General features: G+C 57.3%; 1 protein-coding gene across 1 annotated transcript in view; it reads right to left on the bottom strand.

Moving 5' to 3' along the window:
- LOC110569121 (obscurin-like) overlaps positions 1-23,042 on the bottom strand; it is a 136,403-nt gene that overhangs the window by 11,603 nt on the left and 101,758 nt on the right. Inside the window, 28 exon segments of the mRNA XM_064372784.1 lie at positions 300-426; positions 2,563-2,692; positions 3,042-3,144; positions 3,531-3,698; positions 8,157-8,334; positions 8,488-8,607; positions 8,610-8,648; positions 8,816-8,986; positions 9,067-9,183; positions 9,520-9,676; positions 10,480-10,653; positions 11,118-11,200; positions 11,397-11,597; positions 12,322-12,458; positions 12,580-12,612; positions 12,615-12,698; positions 13,452-13,522; positions 13,852-13,912; positions 14,412-14,630; positions 14,793-14,891; positions 15,133-15,165; positions 15,874-16,001; positions 16,003-16,069; positions 17,236-17,360; positions 17,604-17,682; positions 19,412-19,690; positions 20,796-21,196; positions 21,198-21,664. Of these exon segments, the coding sequence (XP_064228854.1) occupies positions 300-426; positions 2,563-2,692; positions 3,042-3,144; positions 3,531-3,698; positions 8,157-8,334; positions 8,488-8,607; positions 8,610-8,648; positions 8,816-8,986; positions 9,067-9,183; positions 9,520-9,676; positions 10,480-10,653; positions 11,118-11,200; positions 11,397-11,597; positions 12,322-12,458; positions 12,580-12,612; positions 12,615-12,698; positions 13,452-13,522; positions 13,852-13,912; positions 14,412-14,630; positions 14,793-14,891; positions 15,133-15,165; positions 15,874-16,001; positions 16,003-16,069; positions 17,236-17,360; positions 17,604-17,682; positions 19,412-19,690; positions 20,796-21,196; positions 21,198-21,664 (4,051 nt within the window).

Here is a 23,042-nt window from a genome sequence, read left to right on the forward strand (position 1 = left end):
GGCCTGTCTACCTCCACCAGGGCTCTGGGCTCAGGGCCCGCCCTCCACCAGTCCACACAGGTGCTGCCTCCAGCCAGAGGCTGGGACCTGGGACCTGCACCTGGCCCACAGCAGCCTCCTCATCTCCCATCTGTGGCTCTCCCTACCCCAAGATGCCAGCCTAGCTCCTCCTCCAGAGTCCTCCAGGTAGCAGATCCTGACTGGGAAGGATGAGAATCTCATGCCCCAGGACACGGCCAGGCCCGTGAGGGTCCTGACTGGGTCTGAGCCGTGGTGGTGAAGGCAGGGGTGGGACTTACCTTCCACGGCAGCCACGAGCTGCTCCCGGTGGTGCTGCTCCCTGTGGTGCTGCTCCCGGGCCTGCAGTGCAGGGCTCTGAATGCACAGCTCCGCCCTGGCCCTTGCAGAGCCCAGCTGGTTTACCAGCTGCAAGGACAGAGGGCTGGCTCAGAGCCCAGGGCTCCCCATGGGCAGGACCCTCTCCCTGGGGCCATGCTGGGAGCATGGGCAACCCCCACCCTGGTGTGTCTCCCCCAAGGGGAAGGGCCCTGGCCAGCCACAGCATCCCTGGGGGACTCACACGTCCCCAGGGCCTCTGCAGTGATGAGGATGCTCTCTGTCTGCCCTGGGACGCAGACTGGGGCACAGACTCTCTAACTTAATTCTATGTAGTTTTTAGAGATGGGTCTCGTTCTGTGGCCCAGGCTGGAGTGCAGTGGCATGATGTCAGCTCCCTGTAGCCTTCATCTCCGGGGCTCAAGGGATCTTCCCACCTCAACTTCGAGTAGCTGGGACCACAGGTGTGCACCACTGTGCTTGGCTCATTTTTTAATGGTTTTTTTTTTTTTTTTTTTTTTAAGAGACAGGGTTTCAATATGTTGCCCAGGCTGGTCTCAAACTCCTGGGCTCAAGTGATTCTCCTGCCTTGGCCACCCAAATTGTTGGGATTGCTGGCGTGAGCCACAGCACCCAGCTTTGGATTTAACTTGAGCTGATTTAAATTTAAATGTAAATCCCCATGTATGGCCAGTAGTGATGGTACTAGGCAGTGCAAGTCAAGAGCCAGGTCTCTGCTTCAAGAGCGAGAGCACCACACGGGAGGGTGGTGGCCAGACAAGTGCTCCGGGAAGAGTCTGGAGCCCGGGGCGCCCGCAGTTGGCACACAGCCACCCTGACCACTGCAGGCCTTGACAGACCGGAGGACTGGGCCCTGCTGACACAGGGGCTGGAGCAGAAGGCAGCTCTGTCCACCCACAGGCTGGACGTCTCCACAGGGAAAAGGCACCTGAGCAGGGCCAGGCTGCATGGGATTACTGACACTCCATTTGACATGAACGACAAAATTCATGAGGACACACCAGGCCCCCTAAAGGCAAAAACCAAGTGGCATCCTTGAAATGGCCAGGGAAGCAGGGAACAAGGCATCCAGATTGACATGGGAGCAGAGGAGAGGCTTCAGGGCAGAGGAAGAATAAGGCCAGGGCATGGAGCAGTGGTGTGGCCAGGGATGACAGTGACAGTGGCCTGGTGGCCCCCAGACTGTGATGGGGTGACAGTGGCCTGGTGACCTCTGGCCTGTGATGGGTGACAGTGGCCTGATAGCCACCTGCTTGTGATGGGGGGTGACAGTGGCCTGGTGGCCTCTGGTCTGTGATGGGGAGTGACAGTGGCCTGGTGGCCTCTGGCCTTTGATGGGGGGTGACAGTGGCCTGGTGGCCTCTGGCCTGAGATGGGAGGTGACAGTGGCCTGGTGGACTCTGGTATGTGATGGGGAGTGACAGTGGCCTGGTGGCTTCTGGTCTGTGATGGAGGGTGACAGTGGCCTGATGGCCTCTGGTCTGTGATAGGGAGTGACAGTGGCCTGGTGGTCTCTGGCCTGTAATGGGGGGTGACTGGCCTAGTGGCCTCTGGCCTGTAATGGGGGGTGACAGTGGCCTGGTGGTCTCTGGCCTGTAATGGGGGGTGACAGTGGCCTGGTGGTCTCTGGCCTGTGATGGGGGGCGACAGTGGCCTGGTTGCCCTCTGCTTGTGATGGGGGTGACAGTGGCCTAGTAGCCTCTGCTTGTGATGGGGTGACAGTGGCCTAGTAGCCTCTGCTTGTGATGGGGTGACAGTGGTCTTGCGGCCTCTGCTTGTGATGGGGGTGACAGTGGCCTAGTAGCCTCTGCTTGTGATGGGGTGACAGTGGCCTGGTGGCTTTCTACCTGTGATGGGTGACAGTGGCCTGGTGGCCTCTGGCCTCTGATGGGGGTTGATAGTGGCCTGGTGGCCTCTGGCCTGTGATGTGGAGTGACAGTGGTCTGGTGGTCTCTGGCCTATGACTGGGGGATGACAGTGGCCTGATGGCCCCCCACCTGTGATAAGGGGATGACAAAGGGCCTGGTGGCCTCTGGCCTATCATCAGTGTGTAGCAGTGGATATGGTGTTCCCTGGCCTCTGCTGAGAGGCCCTCACCTTAAGGACAGTTCCTGGGTTCTTCAGCCCCTCCACGATGAGATCCCAGAGGATGGCCGGAAAGGAGAGCCTGGGCCCCAGGGCAGGGCCCCTTCCTGCACCGCTCACCTCACACTCATAGAGCCCCAGGTCCTCCTCGCTGGCTGCCCGGATCACCAGCACCAGCAGGCTGCTGCGGGGATCACTGAGCATCTGGATCTTGCTGCCAGGGGTCAGCCGGGCCCCGTCCTTGTACCACCTGGAATCCACCCAGAGGGCACATGAGGCAGGGCTCCGGTCACCCTCTGCCTATGTACTGTCTGAGGGCCACCCCCGGCTGTGCTCCCTGTGCTCAGGACCACACTGTGCTGCCCCCAGACCCCCAGGGTCCTTAGCCCACCCTTCCAGAAGCCAAGACCCAGCCTGGCCGTGTCCTCCTGGCTGAGGGGCCCACATCCAGAATGATCCAGAGTCCCCAAAGACCATTCTCAGCTGAAGACTGGTGGCCATGTCCAGCCCACCCCTGACCTGGGAACACGCTGTCCATGCCCCATGCCCCAGGCAGGAGCCGGCCCCCACACCCATCCCCAGGCAGGCCTGGGCCCCACCTGATCTGCGGGTGCAGCACACCTTCAATGGTGCAGGTGAACTGGGCGTCCTCTCTCTCCACAAAGGGCGAGGCCTGGACCTTGTTCATGAAGCGTGGGTGGGACCGTGGGGTTGTGGAGGGGAGAGACAGAGACAGAAAGACATACAGAGAGACAGAGACAGAGGTGGAGAAACAGACGCAGAGATAAAGATACAGAGATGGAGAGACAGAGAAATACAGAGATAGAGACAGATAAAGACAGAGATGGAGAAACAGAAAATGACGTACAGACACAGAGATCAAAGGACAGAGAGACACAGACAGGGAGATACAGACACAGTCACACACAGAGAGCTGCCCTGATGATGCTGAGGGTGATGCCAGCAAAGGGCTGCAGGTCCCCCCCTGCCAATATCCTCTATGAGCTCCCAGCAATCCCCGCTGCAGCCGGGCCTGCGGTGGTGGGCTGTCAGGGTGGCTCCTCCCCTGGGCAGGCCTCCGGGCTCACCCTGTACCAGGATCTTGCCCAGGCTACTGCCAGTGCCAGCAGCACTGGCCGCAAAGCACATGTACTGGCTGGAGTCCACACCAGTCAAGCTGTCCAGGATGAGGGCACATGAGCCGTCGGGGTCCTCGATGAGGATGTGGTGGGGGTCCACCTCCACTGGCTTCCCATCTGGAAAGGATGAGCAGGAGCCATCACCCAGGTGGGGACCCCGAGGGCTCACCCCATCAGGGCCGAGATGCTGGGCCTGGCCTGGGGGCTGCAATCATGGGTGGGGAGGGGATGGTGGGCCCACAGCTGTGGCTCAGGGCCAGGCTCCCGGCCGGGTCCAGCCGCCAGGCTGACCTGCAACCCTGGATGCAGAGGCTGACTCGAGCTCCCCTTAGCACTGCGTTTCTGTCTCAGTTTTTCTTTGTGTCCCCATCTCGGGCTCAACCTCTCTTTGCCTCTGTCTCTGTCTATTTCTACTTTCTGTCTGTCTCCTTGTTCTGTCTCCCTTTCTCTCTTTCTGTCTGTGCATTTTGCCTTTCTGTCTCTGTCTCTTACTCTCTCTTTCTGTCCACCTTGGCCACTAGCTCGAGGCAGGGGCCAGGCTGAGGGACCTGAGCACCACAGAGGCCATCCCCTAGGGGCAGCTGAGCCCTTGGTCACCCCAGCTCATGCACTTGACTCCTCTTCACCCCTTCCTGCCCAGCCTAGGGGCTTCAGCCCCTTCTCAGAATAACTGCCCACATCCCCTCCACGCTTCCTCTCCCTGCACCTGCCCCTGCAGGGAACACAGTGGCCCACAGTCTCCCCAGGGCAGCAGGGGCCTAAGCCTCACGCCCACTCCACTAGCCCCATCCTCGTGCCTCCAAGTGCATGGCCTTCTAATACAAATATCTGAAGAATGTGAGGTAAACCACCCTGCTGTGAACACGCACTGACCACACCTCTCCGGCCAACGCATGCTTCCTTCCCGGGCGAGGGACGGGAAGGCAAGGCCTCTCAGTGCGGCGAACTCCTTCCCACGTGTAATGTCCAAATAGATAAAACGGCATCAATTCACATTCCAATAGGGCCGGGTGTGTGCCACAGATTGCTTAAGTCACAAAGGGCATGACCAGCACTGACTTCTGATTTGTATAGAACTTTAACATATATGTTCTTAGAGACGGGGTCTTGCTCTGTTGTCCAGGTTGGAGTGCAGTGGGGCAATCATGGCTCACTGCAGCCTCAGGTGCACTGCCACACCCGGCTAAGTTTTTAATTTTTTTTAGAGACAGGGTCTCACTATGTTGCCCATGCTGGTCTTAAACTGGGCTAAGTGGTCCTCCCACCTCAGCCTCCTACATAGCTGGGACTACAGGCATGAGCCACCCTGCCTGGCTCAGAAATAACTTTAATTTTTTTCAAAAACCCTGTAGCCACCACCTCAGATCTATGCACCTCTTGACAGCAACTCCAGGAAGCAGCTGTGCTGACGCCCTCAGCGCATCTCGTCCCATCCCCGCTGAGCCCATCCCACGGGCCGAGCCCATCCCATGGGCTCCACTGGCAGCTCTGTCCTCATCTTGCTTCGAGGAAACACTTCTGCCTGGAATTCAGATTGCACATTCAACCTCTGAGCAAAGGCACAGCCAGGTTTAGAACGGAGCACAACGCCAACAGTGGAGGGGAAAGAGGAAGGAGCGTGGAGCTGGAGATGCCCGACTCCCTGGCTGCCTCGCAGGGCACAGGGCAACAGAGGGAAAGCCTTCCACTCCTTTCCCAGGAGACGTCATTTCTGCATCCCAGGTAGGAAGTCTTCTGCTGTCTCCAGAGCACAGCATGGGCTGATGTACCAGCAGCCCCATCAAAAGTGCTCTGTGCCTCCTAACAGTCAGGGTTTCTCTCCCATGGGGCACCCCCTGCATGTGGCTAACACCCGGCTCCAACACCTCCTCACGGAAACTGGGGTGTGGGTAATGATGTGAGACCCTAAGGCAGTGCTGGTAACAAGTCTTGGTCCCCCCAGACAGCCAGGTTTGAGTGGGCTGAGAGCGGACAGGCTGCAGCACATGCTCTGCCTTCGGGCTCCACACCACGACTCCCATGCACTCTGGGTTTCTGAGAGTCATCATTCTGCCCACTGGGGTCTCTGGCAATGGGAGGCACCCCTTGGGGTTTTGGACTTGTTCTGTCCCCAACATGGCCACCAGACACACCATTTTTGAAAATCAGCCCTCAGCATGCCACAGGACTTTGGTGGAAACCACACACCTGACCCTGCAAGGGCTGGTCACTATTTTGGGGTGGGCCAAGTGTATAGTGTTTATGAACATGCATGTGTGTTATGGTGTGTGGCTGTGTACATATGTATATATGTGCAGTATCCATGTGTGCACAGATGTGGTCTCTAATATGTATACTTATATATGTGTGCAGTGTGTGTACATGTGTAGCTGTGTGTGAAGTGTGTACATATGTAATGTACTTGTGTGTAGCCATGTATGTGCACAGTGATGTTTGCATGTATCTATGTATATATCTGTTGTTGCATAGGCGCAGGTAGTGTGCACCATACATGATGCATGTGTACATGGCATGTACATGTGTGTACCTGCATACATATTCATGTGTGTGGCATTTGCATATATGTATTGTATACCATGCACGTATGTGTAGTATCTGTGTGATGCGTATCTATGTATAGTACATGTATAGTGTTAATATACATGCATGTGTAATGTGTATGTGTGGCATGTATACACATATGCATGAGCTGTACCATGTGTCTCTGTGTGTGTCTCTAAGTGTGTGCACAAGTGTGTGTAATGTGTACGTGTGTAAATCGTGACAGGCCAACCTGCACATGCATGAGGGGTAGAATGGGAGATTCCACAGTTCTGGGGACCCCAGCAGCCCTGGGCACCCCTACCCCTGGCTGGCTTCCTGGGCCCCCACCTCCCTGGCCACTCCTCCCCCTGGGCTCGCCTCTTCTTGCCTCTGCAGACTCAAGTGGGAGCTCTCAAGCCTGGGTGCTAGGGCCTCACCCCTCCACACGCAGTCTGCATCAGCTGGCAGGTCAGATGATCTGCGAGTCTGACCATTTGTGGTCTCTGGCCACACCCTCTCCTGAGCCTACTTGCACTTCTCCAACTGCCCTTCGGCCCCTCTGCCTGCATCCCCACAGGCATTGACTCTGCAGGGTCCTCCCAGACCTGGCGCTTCCTCCTCCCACCCAGCCCGTCTGCATGCCACCCTTTGTCAATGGAACCCCCACACCGGCAGATGTCCAGACCCAACGGTGCGCACATCTGGACATCAAGCTCTCTCCACATGGCCAGCCACCCCATCGACAAATGGGCCAGCTCGGCCTTCAACACACCCCTGGAGTCCACAGCCACCCCTGAGCCCAGTCCCCCAGCTCCCAGGGCGGCTCCCAGGCTGGCATCCCAGGTCCCCTCTCGGCCCTCCCCAGCAGGTTCCTGACATTACAGCCAAGGTGATAGATGACAGAGCCAAACTGTGTCCCTCCGCTGCTCAAACCCGACACAGCTCCAGCCCAGGGGAGGATGGATGCTGCCGAGAGAGGCCCCCACTCCTGGGAGGTAACCTCGGGCTCTTGGGATGTCCTGGCTGGTAAGAACGGCTGTTCCCACATGGGACCATCTATGCTGACCATGGATTTCTGAGATTCCCGGGGTCCCTGGCCCATGCAGCACTAGCTTGGCCTCCCAAAGGGCTGGAGCCCAAGGCCCGCTACAGAGCAGGGAGCCACGATTCCATGGCTGAGTCTGCAAAACCCTGGACACCAGGGCTGGGGAAACCACTGGTTGGCTCCACCCCATGTGTGTCATGTGCTGTCACTGAGAGAGATGACGCCCCTGGAAGGGACACCCCGAAGCCTGTGTGTAGTGCCTCCCGGATCTTTCCCTAGGCGGCTCTCCCAGCCGCTATTTTAACTGGGCCCTCTGGCCACAGTCAGACCTGACCGTGCGACTAACAGCTTTGCAGAGCCGAGTCCTCCTCGAGATCCCCCGACTCCCACCTCTCCATGCGTCTGCATCTCTGGGTCCCTGCCATGCTGGAAAGTGGGTGGCAAGTGGATGTATGAGGCCCGTCCTTCATGCCCCAGACACCTGGCCAAACCCCACACTGGGCCCCTAGCCCTCACAGCCCATTTCTTTCGGCTGGCAGGGCCAGCATCTGGGACAGGAAGGCTGTGGCCCCCGGCTCTGGGCCCCACATCCAACAGTGTGGCCACTTGGGGACTGTCCTTTGTCCTCCCTCATCCAAGGTCCCCATCTGGAGTCAGGTGCATGAGGCAGGTGTGTGTTTAACAGAGACTAGGGCGGGCCTGGGGAAAAATTCTGTTCACACCCTGGCTGCCAGACCCTTCACGGCCCCTGACACAATCTGGGTGGGTGTCCTGTGCTTGGGGCTCCCACAGTGTCCCCCACCTCGGGTCAGGGCCGACTCAACACCCAGCCCCAGGGCTCCCCGTGAGGCTGTAGCTGTTACACGCCACAAGCTGGCTGAGCTGTCTGTCCTGGGACCGAGCCCACCCCTCACACCCACCTGGGCAAGGACCTGTGTGGCTGCAGGAACAGGCTCGGGTGCCTCATCCCGGCTAAGTCCCCCGCCCCCGGGGAGGTGGACGCTCACGCCGCACAGGCAGGGCCAGACGCTGCTGGATGCCACAGATCTCCTTCACCCACGAGTTCTTGATAATGGCCGTCTGGGCCTGCAGCAGGTACTTGGGCACCGAGTCCTCCCGCTCCTGCCACACCTCGAAGGCGCGGTTGTCCCCCTCCAACTGGTCGTTCAGGTGGATGCTGCTCAGCTGCGGGTTGGGGAGGGCATCAGCACAGGGAGGGGACATGGCTGGACCATCCCCGACAGATGTGGGCCCTGGCAAAGAAACATTCAGGCCACCCCGGACAAGCGGCATCACCGCAGAGCCAAGGGACGGGGACTCCACCCGGCACCTGCAGACATTCATCATGTTCCAGAACATGTAGCTGAAGGTGTCGGTGTGGGAGTCCCGCCGGGGCTTGCAGATCACCAGGTGGTTGTGGAAGAGGAACACGTGGTGGTTGTTGCCCTTCCAGGGCATGTAGTCCCCCCCGGCACACCCTCCCACATGATGAAGTGGCCCTGGGGAGGGTGTGGGCTGTGGTCAGCCTGGCCAGCCAGGATGCCCAGCGTGCAGACCCCACAGCCACCCGAGGGCCCAGTGCCTTGCCCGACTCATGCGCGTGCCCCCACCTCCTGGCAGCACCCCACACCCACCCACATTGCCTGCACCCCGGCCCCTCCCTGACCTGGTGGATGGGCTCGCCCAGGGCCTCCAGGGTACCGGGGTAGTTCTCCATGAGGGACACGTGCAGCTTGTGCTTGGCGCGCTGTGGCAGGGTGGACACCACAGCGTAGGCCTGCTCCAATAGCGCAAAGTTCTGTATGTTCCGCTCCTTGCTTTGGATCAGCTCCCGGGGCTGGGACAGAGGTCGGGGCTCAGGCTGCCCCACAGCTGGACCTCAAGAGACCCAGCCTGGGCAGGGGAGGTGAGGCCCACCTTCAGCAAGGCCTGGTAGTGCTGCACGCATTCCACCGGCTGCTCCAGGTAGTGCTGCAGGGGCAGCGGCGGGGGCCGAGAGGGGTCTCCTGCTGACTGGGTCTCCTCCGTGTATTTCTGTGGGAACCAGGAATGGGATTTTAGGGCAGGAATGGGAGGCTCCCTAATGGCTGAGTCCCTGAGAGCTGGAGGGTGGGTCATAGCCCTGCACCCTGAGTGACAGCTGTCATCACCTCTTGACAGGTGACAAGCACAGGATGCCGCTGCTGAAGCGGCCTGCCCAGGAGCACAGGGCTGCAGATGGGACTCTGCCCCTGTTTCAGAACGGAGGCCCAAGGGGGCCACAGGGAGGCTGTGGGCAGAGGCTCTGATGCACGCAGGCCAGGATGAGCCTTGGAGGATGGCTGGGCTTACTGAGCCTTCAGAGGGAGCCCATGAGGTCAGGCAGGGCACCTTGTAGAACTCCTGGATGGCTGTGCTGACGACCACCAACTCAGCCTGCACGCGCCCTACCAGGAACTCCAGGTACTGCTCAAAGGCTGCCTGGTTCTTAATGAAGCACATGGCCACGTCGTCGTCCGTGTCACACTGCCGCAGCTCCTGCAGGAAGCTGCCATGGAGGGGGATGGCATCAGGACTCAGCCCGTGCCCCATGGCCTGGCCCTGAGCCCTCACCTCTGGGAGGAAGCTGGCCCCTGCACAAGGGCTGTGGCCCTGTGGCTCCTGGGACCTAAGAGTGTGTGTGCAGACAGGTGTGGGCATGCAAGGAACTGCTTGTGTGCCATGTACAAAAGCACACATGAATATCATATGCACACATTTGTGGAGGCATGAACATGTGTATGAACATGCATGTGGCTGCACACACAGGCAGGTGGTGGGGGAAGGAGACACTGTGTGCTTTGTGCATGTATACACAAGTGTGCAGATGAAAGGGTGTGCAAAAGTGCATGTGCATAGGTGTGCATAAAGCATGGAGATGTACACGAGTCCACGTGTATAATGTACACAGGCATGCCCATGTGTGCACATAGGTGATGTGCACGTGTATGTGGGTGTGTGCATGTGTGTGCACCTACAGATGAGCACGTTTCATGCACATGGGTGTGTGCTGTTAAAGATGGTACATGTACACATGTATGTGTTCATGTGTGTACACGTGTGAGGGTGTGCATGCACATATCAGCAGTGGGTAAGCCACAGGCCTTCCCATGAGTAAGCCAGGTACACACGTCTGGATTTCGAGGGAAGGTGCGCCAAGGGGTAAATCAAGTCAGCACAGGTTCTCTCCCTCTTTGGCTCCAACCCACCTGCAAGAGGCCTGGCCCCACAGAGCATCTGCGCATGGACGCTGTGTGTGTGTGTGTGTGTGTGTGTGTGTGTGTGTGTGTGTGTCTGTGTGCCCCCACCCACCTGCTGTGGAAGTGGCTGATGTCCTGTATGTTGCGGAAGATGACTGCTTTCTGGCTGGCCACAGCCGTGGGCACATGGGGGTGGCACTCCAGGTGCTACAGGTGGTGACTCTGCAGGAAGTGCAGCTCCTCCACGAAGGCCTTCTCGGAGCTCAGCAGCTCCTGGATCACAGAGCTGGGTGGGAGGGGGCCGCTGTGAGGGACCCTGGAGCTCCTGCCTCCCGCACAGGGACTACGGACCATGAGGCCCCGCTCCCTCAGCTGCTAGATTGGAGCGCCTCCTGCCACCCGCAGTCTGTCGCCTGCTCGCAGAAAGTGGGAGAGCAGGTGCAGAGAGGCTCCCTCTCTAACAAGGCAGGCCCCAACACCAGGAAGCCACTCAGCTGGGTGCCACCAGCGAGAGGCCGGGAGGGCAGCTGTGGGAACCCAGGCAGCTCTGGGCCTGCTCCACTGTCCTCAGCCCCCACCCATCCCCAACAGGCTCACACAGGAGCAGTGTTGCAGAGGCCCCTGCAGAGGAATCAGCGTGACCATGACCCCAAGACCTCCAGTGCTGGGGCCTGGACCCAGAGCTGCTTTGGGAGATGGTCCAGCTGGTGGGATGCCAGCACCGCCGCCTAGGGCCCGGCAGCCGCTCACCTCAGCCTCGTCTTGTACTCGCCTTCAGACACCGCCTCCCCAGGGAACTTGGGGGCCTCGGTGGCCCCCCACTCAGGCAACAGCTGGTAAGGGAGAGGAATTTGTGGTTGGGGTGCTGAGCTCTGGCCTTGCCTTGTGGGGACTGGCTCTTGCCGCTCAAATTGGGATGACCCTCCCAGGGCCTCTGGGACCCCCGAGGACCCTCCTGTCTGGGCATTTGGATGACCCTCCCAGGACCCCCGAGACCCCTGAGGGCCCTCCTGCCTGGGCATCCAGTACCTTGAGCCTCTTGTCCAGGTAGGCTGGTGACACCCAGCCCTGCCGCAAGGGGCTGGACTTGGTGGGCTTGGTGCAGACCAGCCAGCGCAGCGGGTGAGTGGCATCCAGGACCTCCACATACTGGCCTTCCCGCAGCACAGTGGCATCCTGCTTGGCCCCCAGGGGCAGGTAGTCATCAGTGACCATGTAGATATCAAAGATCTGAGAGGGGTGGGTGTGCTGAGGTGGTGGGACCCCGGAAGTGCCAGCCAGGCCTGCCAAGATCCCCAGCCCCAGGGCCAGGCTACCCAGAGTCATTGTGCACAAGCAGAATAGCAGGGGTGTGGGAGGCCTCCCCTGCCTGACCCCGACCCCACAGGTCACCACAGCCCCGGGGGCTCCAGGCCTGGGCTGCCTACATTCCATTACCTGTTCACCATCTCCCCACTCCAAGCCTATCCCTAGCCCTAACAGAGTGCCTGGGACACTAGAAGCCTGACACACATTCTCCGCTGAAGGAATGAAGGAGAGAATGAATGAACCAAACACCCCTCCCAGAAGGCAAGTCTCTGCTGGGGCCTGTGCAGAGGTGAGATGGAGAAGGGCACAGGGGTGGGGTGGGTTGTGGTTAGACACCACGACCAGAGCTCTGGGTGCCAAGCAGATCCCCATGTTGATTCAAGGGCATAAAGACCTGCTCTGAAGCACATGAACAACGGCAGGAGACCTGAGCTCCAGGACGGCGCACTCTCCCAACTGTAACCTCCTGTGGCAGCGACAGAGAAGGCCCTGTTCTTAACAGTTCCTGCCTCCTGTGCACCCTGTGGGTCCCCCTCCCTGGAGTCTGATGGGAGTCCTGCCTCCTGAGCACCCTCCACCCTGCACCTCTCTTCAGGAGGGTCAGAACCTCTCCCTGCCCTGCTCCCAAAGGGTTCCAGCCACCTACCTCACCTCAGGCATCCCCATCCTCTGACTCTGAGGAAGACCCCTGGACGCCGGAGGATGGCCATAATCGGCCATGCCGGGGGAACGCAGATGGCGTCTTGGACTCGTCGCTGTCGCCTCCGGGCACCTGTAGCTTGGCTGGGGGTGCAAGGATTATGTCACCCCGGCCTGCTTCTGGGTCTCCAGGGCTCAGGGGCAGGCCAAACACCCACCATGGACACACCCCAGAGACCCTGGCACACGGGCCACTGCCCCTCACCCTGCGTGATCTTGGCCGATACCATCTTGGTGGGGAGATCAGTTTCTGCAGGAACTCCTCTGTGCCCACCTTGGCGAGGGATAGGTGGCCCAGGGCCTCCTTGGCAGCCAGAGGCTCTCCTGGGGGTAAAAATGCTCTGCTCAGGCAGCTGCATGCCCCTCAGATGTGCAACAAGGCACCCCATGCTGCAGGCCGGTCCTGGGCCCTGGGAGCCAATGGCGAACAAAGGGCCGAGGCCTCCCTGGCATGGTGCTGATGTCCAGCAGGGAGATGATGAGACTGTGGCTGGCAGGGCAGGGGCTGGTGGGAACCCACCAGGATGAGGAGTCACTCTGGCTCATGAGCATCAAGCCAAGGCATGACCAAGGGGCTGACAATGTCCAGAGACAGGGCACAGCAGGAAACACCAGGGGACAGTGGATGAGGGGTGCCGGGGACAGAGCTGGCAGAGGCTAGACCGGCGCATGAGGCTGCAGGAGGAGCTGTGGGGCCAAAGCGGGGCTGTGCTGCTCTGTTCTCAGTGCCTGGCACCCAGGTGTCTATACAGCCCTCTGGATGTGAGCTCATGTCCAGGGCTGGTCCAGGGACCCCACAGGCTCCCGGATCCATAGGGATCAGACGTGGCTCCAACACTAACCATGCCTCAAGTCTAGGCCACAAGAACATGGGTCGGTCCTGGCTAAATGAGCAGGTGTCCTGGAGCTACACTGCCCAGGAGGGGCCTCTGAGGCCTGGAGCCACTCCCATGCAGCCTCCTCCCTGCCCCTCAGCATTATGGGCTCAGCCACCCCTGGGCAGCCTCCTCCCTGCCCCTGGCATCAGGGGCTCAGCCACCCTGGCCCCTGGCAGGCACGCACCCACCCTGATCATACCTTTCCTCTGCCCCACAAGGTCAGCCAAACCCACAGGTTCCAACCCCTGTGCTGAGACGGCTTGTGTGGTCCTAAATGGGTGAAAGGAGTGTCCTGAGGGGCCTGAGCTGGACCCCACCACCCTCCGTCCTTTGAGCTCCTGACAAAAAGAGGGTCTGGAGGCTGCAGGGAACGGGGCTCCATGCCAGAGAGGCCCCAGGGAAGCCCTCATTTTGTGAGGGAGAAACTGAGACACAGAGAAGGAAGAGAACTAGCCAAGCCACATGGCTTGCATGGGCCAGAGCCAGGACATGCTTGGGGACAGGTGGTCTCCCCAGGGGCAGCGCTGTCCTGTCCCCCACTCCTACAGTGGCCTCCCTGACCCAGACTGGACTAGCCTCCAGGGACAGCCCTCACTCACCCCTGCAGGAAAGTGGAAATCAGTGCTTCCTTCGCTTTCTCCTGCTCCTCTGCCTTAGGCACTATCAGGAGGACCGGGTGAGCCATCGGGATGGGGCTTCTGACCCCAGCACATCTGATTCTGGGTTTGGACTGGGTCCCTCCAAAGCCCTGAGCAGGGGCTGTGCCCGAGCCCACCTCCCCAACCCACCTCCCCAACCCACTCTTGGCCTGAGGTCACCCCAACAGTGATGGGAGGGGAATGGGTTCTCCTGTCCTCCGAGGGGCTGAGCAAGGAACAGGACACGGGGGCTTCAGGAAAAGTCCCTGAACCTGGTGGTGCGGAACCCACAGGGGCCTGGGCCCAGAGAGGACTCTGAGGCTGAAACCCACCAGCACCACCAGGGCTTGACCCATCTTAGGGTCTCTGTGGTGCTGTAGGAGAATGAGAAGAGGAGAAAGGGGGTCCCACAGGGTCCCGGCCCAGATGGTGGTGATGAGCCATGTGCCCCGAGGAGACCCCAAAGCCACCCAGGGCCTTCCTCCCATGCCCCAGCCCTCCGATTCCCACTCCCCACTCATGACCAGAGATGTGCAGGCTGGTGGAGCAGACGGCCTGGCCGGCAGCATTGCTGGCAATGCACGTGTAGGTGCCCTGGTGCTCCCAGCCCATGTCCAGCAGGACCAGGCTGTGCTGCTGTGCCGAGCTGGCCACGGTGTAGCCCAGAGTGTTGGGAATGATCCACAGCCTGCCCCTCTCAGCTGCTTCCCTGAGCCAGTGCACGGTGGGTGCCGGGCATCCTGAGGGCAGGTGAAAGGGTGGGAGGTGTACCCCATCAGGAGCGGGGCCTCTGGAGGTGGAGCCCTTCCTGTGGCCCCCTGGGGGAGATGTGAGTGGAAGGGGGCACTTCTGTCCCATGTCAGGGGTGATCTTCCCACGGCCGAGGGTGGGAAGGGCCCTACCTTCTACCTTCACAGAGAACGTGATGCTGGAGCCTTTCTTCACTTTCTTGGGGGTGAACCTCTCCAGGATTTGGGGTGGCACCAGCTGCTCACACACATCTGGAGGGCACAGGGCAGCTGCTGGAGACTTGGCACAGCCCCCACCGCCTGCCTCCTGGCCCCCAACAGTGCCTGCAGGCCCCCAGGTGGCTCTCCACAGACAGCACCTGGACAGCACCATGCTGCTCTCTCCCTGAGCCAGCCCGTGGCCACTCACATCTCTACTTCAGCCAGCACTGGGCTCAGGCCCTCAGCACCCACAGCCACCTGGATGTTCCCTGCCTGCCTGGGGCTGCCTTACCTGTTGCAGGCTTCTCTTCTGGTTCATTGGGGCCTGAAAGAGACACTGGAGTCAGACACCCGACACCCAGGGGCCCCACCGTGGCTCCTACCCAGCACTGTGTGGATGCCCAGCAGTTGCACCCACCGTGGTGAGGGAATGTGAGGGCAACACTGCCCCCAGGCAAACATCTTAACCCCCGCCTGAATGCCAGGCCATGGAGCTCTGGAACCCCACGCTCAGGTGACAAAGGCAACAAGCCGTGTGGACCACCACCCACCCTCACCCTGCCATGGACTCTGGCCCCACGCCGCACCCAGCACACAACAGAATGCCACTGCTCAGAGCAGCAGGGGACTCCCACCCGGGGCCACAGGGGAAAGACACAGCAATGGCAGGACGGGTTTGGGTGAACCTTGGAATGATCTCTCAGTGCTTACAACTTTTTGAACGATAAGGAAGTAGGGATCTCTAGTCCCACGCTACCACTGGCTCTGGCTGTGTGCGGGTCTACCTAGAGCCACAGGGCTGACTCACTTTTCTGGGTCAGTTTCAACCTCCAGCCTGCCCATCGGTCAGGACAGAGGGCTGCACACCCGCTCCTTGCAGGGCCGACTTGTGGCCACCCGTGCCACTCTGTACGAAGGGGTGATGGCCACTGACCCCCACTGAGGGCCTGAGGTGGCAGGGTTGCAGGGTGTCAGCCCTGGCCAGGATGCTGGCCAGTGCCCAAGGCTCTGCCTGGGACCCAGGAGCACCCACATTGGACCAGCAGCCATGCAGACGAGTAGGTGGCACCCGTGGCATTGCCGATGTAGGCTGCGTACTGGCCAGCATCTTTGCAGGTGACCGAGATGACCTCCAGGGTGTGCAGAGTCTTCTTGTCAGTCGTGGATGTGGTCGGATGCTGTCAGGGGCTGGCCGTCTTTGAACCAGTATAACCTGGGAGCTGGGTAGCCTGGGCCAGGGGAGGTGACCACTCCTGGAGGGGGAGTGGTCAGCCTGGGCTACCACCCATGGGCACTGTGCCCTCCAGATGGGAGACAGACCCAACACCAGTGGCGCAGCATTGGCCTCCCGCACCCAGGCAGCATGTGGTGGGGGGGACCCTGCAAGTACCATCGTAAAGGTCTGAAGTCACAGCCTGTTCCCAAATAAATATTAATTTAGAAATGTAGGCACACAGTTATTCCTTTACATAATCATATATAATTTTATAGTTACTTATAAAGATATATACTCAATATAACCTTTAATTTTACTAATGACTATCGGGTTACGAGGCATGGAACTGAGGTGACATTGTGAACAAAGTGACCCTTAGGCAAGGTGCTCTAAGCCGTCTGTCACACCCTCATAAGGGCTGCTGGAGGGTGCCTCGGCTGTACAGCAGTGCCAGCACTGGGAAAGCATCCGCTGTTTAGCCAGCTAGGGGAGGAGATGTCCAAATGGCCGAGACGTCTCCTTCCTGGGGAAGTGAGGAGAAAACTCCGCTCCTCCATGCTCTTGTGGCAAGGGCTGGTGACTGTCAGGAGCCCACAGACCTCCGGGGGCTCAACTGTCTCTATGTGAGGCTGTGCTTCAGCAGTCACGTTCCCTGTCCACTCTCACGCCCCGCTTCTGCACCTGGTTTCTCTTTTTCTCAGAAGACAAGGATTAATGTCGTTGACATTTCTGACAAATATGTGAAGAGCGCTGATGCATGAGGTTTTCTCGCCTTGGCTACGTGAAAGTCCTGGGCCCCCCATCTCCAAGACACGTGATTTACCTGACCCCATCACCGACCACCATTACCTCACACTGCCTACCTGCCCCCTGCTTTGTACTCAATAAAAGAGCATCCAGGCACTCGGGGCCACTGCAGGTCTCCGCGCTTTGGTTGGCAGTGGACCCTGGGCCCAAACTGCCTTTATCTCTGTGTCTGTGTCTTTTATTTCCACAGTTTCGTGTCTCTGCACCAACAGGGAGGGGCTCACAGAACCCTCCAGGGCTGGACCCTATACAGCAGGGATGAGTGACCGCCTGACCCCACTGCCCGGGTCTCCTTTCACTTGTGGCTGACGGGGGACAGCTCCTTGACCTCCATCCCGCCATGGCCATGTCCCCACTGCCTTTCCCTCTCACCATTCACCTTGAGCTGGAACTTGGCCAGGCGTGTGCCAGGGGCCACCCGGAGGTCTCTCAGCTCCTCTAGCACCTGGGGCAGCTGGCCTTTGTCACTGGTGGACTCTGTCCCCTCCTGCTCCCGGCTGGCATGAGGACAGAAAAGGCGGCAGCCGTGAAGCAGGGCAGGAGGGGAGTGGAGGAGATCCGGCATGGATGACATTGGAAGCCCCTGTTTGTTCACTCAGTGGACAGAGACCACCGGGGCGTGGAGGAAGGCTCCAGGTGTGCATCCTATCAGCCCAAGCCCGGCCCTCACCCAGCACCATCACTCCCTGAGAGGCCCTGCAAGGTCAGTCTGGGGCACAGCCCACCTCTGCAGCCCCTACCTGGACAGGTAGCCCTGGGCACTGAAGTAGGACGAGGTCTCTGTGGCATCCACTGCAGTTTTGTAGTCTGTGCTTGTCACTGGAGGAGGAAAGGGGCTAGAGCAGTGCCTGCCACCCTACCTGCCCCAGCACGAGCTCTGGCACCAGGACAGCGTCAGCCCTCAGAGGTCCTGACTACACAGCCCTGCCTGGGAGCCACTTAGACTTGGGAGCTAGGAAGTCATGGGGGGAACAGCGGCATTGCTGCCTCTCAACCCTGGGCTGTTACCAGCCACATTCCTCAAGGCCTCTAACCAACTACAAGCCTCTTTGACACAGCAAACTAAATACTGGATGATCCAGAGGCCTCAGAAGAAACAGTGATAGTGGTAGAACCTTCCAGTTCCATCCTACTAGGGAACAAGGGGATGAAGAGATACAGGCCTCAAACCATTCTCAGCAAACTAACACAGGAACGGAAAACCAAACACCACATGTCCTCACTCATAAGTGGGAGCTGAACAATGAGAACACATGGACACAGGGAGGGGAACATCACACACTGGGGCCTGTCGGGGGTGGGGGCTAGAGGGGAGAGAGCATTAGGAGAAATACGTAATGTAGGTGATGGGTCAATGGGTGCAGTAAACCACCATGGCACGTGTATACCTATGTAACAAACCTGTATGTTCTGCACGTGTACCCCAGAACTTATAATAAAAGAGACACAGTCTTCAAAATCAGCAGCTGGGACTTGTTTTTCTAGTCAAGATGGAGTGACTGGGGCTGGACTTACCCTCACTTATGGAATAAATGTTTGGGTAGCCCCCAAAGACCATATGCTGAAATATCAGCCCCCCATGGATGAAGAAGTGGGCCCTTGGGAGGTGGATGGGGTGGGGTGCCCATCAGTGGGGTTACTGCTCTTATAGAAGGGACCCCAGAGAGCGCCTGCTCCCACCTTCCCTCATGTCCTTGCATGATATAGTTTTTCTTCTATAATAAATTTCTAATCTTCTTCTCTAACCTGCTATGAATCCTATCCATTGGAAATTCTATCATCTCTAGAGAAAAACCAAGTTCTACTTGGGTTTTTAAAATATATTCTATGTCTCAACGTCACTAATCATCAGGGAAATGCAAAGCAAAACCACAATGTGATACCACCTCACTCCTGCAAGGATGGCCATCATCAAAAACCAGTGATGTTGGTATGGATCAGTGATCAGGGAACACGTCTGCACTGCTGGTGGGAATGTAAACCGGTGCAGCCGCTATGGAACAGTGTGGAGATTCCTTAAAGAACTAAAGGTAGAACTACGATTTGTTCCAGCAATCCCACTACTGAGAATCTACCCAGAGGAACACCAGTCATTACTCAAAAAAGTTACCTGCACACAAACGTTTATAGCAGCACAGTTCACAACTGCAAAATTGTGGAACCAGCCCAAATGTCCATCAAGCAACGAGTGGATAAAGAATCTGTGGTGTGTATCCACATGATGGAATACTACACAACCATACCAAGGAAGGAATGAACAGCATTTGCAGTGACCTGGATGAGACCTACAACTATTATTCCAAGTGAGGTAACCCAGGAATGGAAAAACCAACATCGCATATTGTCATTCATATGTGGGAGCTCAGCTATGCGGAGGCAAAGGCATAATGATGCCTGAGCTCCCAGAGAGCTTTCCAACAGCCACAAGACACTGAGGCCCCAAATCCTGCCTGGCCTGAGATGAATGCTCTCTCAACCATCCTCAAGCCGAACTCAGGAGCCCCTACACCACCAACCTGGAGACACCAAATCAGACAGTAGCACTCACAGTCCACACAGAGCTCGGCCTTGGTGGAGGAGACCCCCACGCTGTTCTCAGCCAGGCAGCGGTAGACGCCCACGTCTGCTGGCACCACAGCTGTGATGATGAGCTGAGGGCCACCCTGTTGGTCTTCATTAATCGTGTAGTGGTCATTCTCCTCCAACAACTTCCCATCCTTGAACCAGTGCACACTGGGCATGGGTTGACCTGTCACCATGCAGTCAAAGCTCACAGGATACCCATCCTGCACTTCTTGGTTCTGCAACTTGGTCAGGAACACTGGGGCTGGGAAAGATGGGTGAGTTAGCCCCAGGGAACAATGATCATGTCCGGCTGCCACATACAAGTGAGTCACCACCAGAGGAAAGGTTTGACACACAGGACGTACAGAGCAATCATTCACACGGGAGCATTTGAAGACCCTGACAGCTAAACAGAATGGTGTCTTTGCCTGCTAAGCCTCTCTCTCTTCCTTGTTCTCTAAGAATTCTGTTTGCCAGCTTGCTTCCCAAGTTACTTTGAGGCAAAAGGGAGAAGGGGCTGGAAACAGGGAGGAAAAGGGAGGTAAAGCAAAGATAAAGACTGTGTGGTCTGTAAGTCCAGGAGGAGCAGGTGAGGGATTCAAAGCAAGGGGGAGGCTCAAAATTGGAGAGAAGTTTCAAGAAATAACACTGTGGGATATTCATCATACCCTCTTTAACATTCCTAGAGAGATACAAGTAAATAGGGAAATGGCTTTTCAATTACTCCTAGATGCTTGAATGGGAAATGGTATGCAGACTGGACCATGAGGAATGCAGCATTTTATACAGGTTACATTTCAGTCTCATTTAAAAAATAAAATTCTAGAGTGAGTACACATGACCTTTGAACAACAGGCCCTTGAACTGCTTGGGTCCACTTATATATGGATTTTTTTCAACCAAATGTGGATTAAAATATACAGCACTTGTGGGATGCAAAACCCTGTATAGGGAGGGCTGATTTTCATGTATACAGGTTCTGCAGGGCTCATCTGGGGACTCGAATATGTGTGGATTTGGGTACCCATGAGGGTTCTGAAATCCATCCTCTGTGTATACCAAGGAACAACTGTCATTTCACACATGTGAAAGCTGAGGCACAGAGATGCTAAGCAGCTTCTCCCAAAGCACACAGCTAATAAGAGACGGGGTTGGAGTTCAAATAGATTTTAACCTCTATTTAACCTCAAAGTCAGAGCTGTTCACACCCCAGTGAGCTGCACCTGCAAAGAGCCCAATGGTGGGCACAGGTAACCCCTTGAGCTTGCAGCAGACTCTGCCACGACTAGCCTGGCTCCTTCTCCCCTGCCTCCCCCTGCCTCCTCACCCTGGCTCTGGACCCCAGACTGAAGCTCGTGCAGACTCACCGGCATCAGAAGTCAGCAGGCTGGGTGATGGCTCTGGAGGCACCCCAGGTGCAGGGGCCTCTTTGCTGATGTGCATCTCCACCCTCCGGGGCCTCTGCTCCACAAGGTTGATCTCCACTCTGATGCCCAGCATGGCAAACATCTCCTGGAAGCACGTTACCACCTGGCAGGCCTCGGTGAGTACCTAAAAACGGATGCAGATGAAATGCTCATCTTTGTGGTATGTCTGCCGGTCTGCAGGCTCCTCTGGCTCTGCAAGGCCCTTGTCTGCACTCAGGAAGAGCTCCTCATCTGAAACCTTGGCCGAGCTCTTGGTGTGGAAGAGCCGGTGCAGCCGCCGGGCAGCCCGGCAGAAGTTATTGTCCAGCTCACCCCCAGAGGAGCTCTCGACCTCACTCTGTCCCACTGACGGCCACGCAGGCACTGTGGGCTACCTGGCCAAACTTGTTGCTCACCTGGCAGGTGTAGTGGCCAGCATCATCACGGCCTAGGCCAGTAATCAGCAGAGAGCAGGTACCATCCCCAAACTGGTGGATGTGATGGTGCCGCCCATCAGTCAGCTCCACGCCGTCCTTCAGCCAGTGGGCTCGCACATCTGCCTTGCTGGCCATGACACACTCCAGCCGCAGGGCATCCCCCACCTGTGCCTCAGTGTCCCCAGATGTGTGGGAGAACACGGGCCCTTCCTGCTGCTTCATCTCTTGCCAAACCTTGTAGCCCTTAAAGGTGGCCTGGATCTTCACAGCTGCCTTGTCCATTGAGGGATCACCCAGGTCTTTGGTGCTCAGGTCTCCCAGTGGTGGGCGCACAGCAGCCAGTGGTTCCTGCTGCTCCTGTAGCTTCGCAGAGGGGGCTCCTGGGGCCCTGACCTGTGGGCACAGAGCCTGATGTCATGGATAGGGAAACTGAGGCCAGAAACAGGGCAGGACTAGCACGGGACACATGGCGGGGACAGCTCCAGGTCTCGCTCCAGTATGCCCTTTTTCCTCCTACCAACTGGACCCACACTAGCTTCGACTGACATAGATGTCCAACAGCACCACCCAAAAGGCCAACCCACTTCCTGGAAATCGCTTTACACAGTCACCCAGACGGAGATGAACAGGGTTGTGAAGATCACCATGAAGAGGCCAGTTCCAACTCTTCAGGCAAAAATTTTAACAGTCAGGTGGGTATATGGCTGGGTGGGTGCTGGGTGGATGGAGAGATACACCGATGAACAGAGGGTTGAATGGGAGAACAGGTATGTGCATAGATGGGTGAGTAGGTGGCTGGCGGATGAGTGAATGGTTAGACAGACGGTGGTATGGGTGGATGGGTGGATAAACGGGCTGGCAGATAAACAGACAAGCAGGTGAACAAGTACAGGAATAGATCATGGATGAACAGCGGATGGATAATAAACTGCAAATGAATGGAGTTGCATGGTTGTATGGGTGGGTAAACAGGCTGACAGATAAATCAATAAACAGGTGAACAGGCACAGGAGTGGCACATGGATAGCAGATGGATGGATGAATGGAAGTATGCTGGGTGGATACATGAATGGATAGTGGGTAGACAGATGCAAGTCAGAGAGAACGATGCGTGAATAGATGAAAAGAAGGAAGGATGGATGCATACAAGGAGGGACAAATGGAAGGACGGTAGATGGATGATGAATGGATACATGCATGGATGAACACATGGAAGGATGATGGACAGATGATGAATGGACAGACAGTAGGACGATGAATACATGATGGACGGATGAGTACATAGATGGCAGATGGGTGGATGGATGACTAGATGGAAGGAAGAATGTGTGCATGGACGGATAGATGGTGAATGGATAGATGGAAGAAAGGAAAGATGAACATATGGATGAACAGATGGCAGGTGAATGAATAGATGAAAGTAAAGGGAGATGGACACATAAATAGATGGGTGGATGAAAGGAAAAAAGAATGAATGCATGAATGGATGAATGAATAAAAGGAAGAATGGAAACATAAATGGATAAATGAAAGGAAAAATAGATGCATGGATTGAAGGATGGATGGTGGATGGACAGAAGAGAATAAATGCATGCATTGATGGATGGCTCACGTATGGGTGGATGGAAGGATGGATGGATGATTAATAGATGAAAGGAAGAAAAGACAGAAGCATGAATGGATTGGTGGCAGATGGATGGATGGATGAATGGATGGATGTAGATGGATAATGAATAAACAGATGAAAGGAAAGAAAGACAAATGTATGATT

This window comes from Aotus nancymaae, unplaced genomic scaffold (genome assembly GCF_030222135.1).
Source record: "Aotus nancymaae isolate 86718 unplaced genomic scaffold, 86718_ANA_hifiasm-v0.15.2.pri h1tg000008l, whole genome shotgun sequence".
NCBI classification, from domain to species: Eukaryota; Metazoa; Chordata; class Mammalia; order Primates; family Aotidae; genus Aotus; species Aotus nancymaae.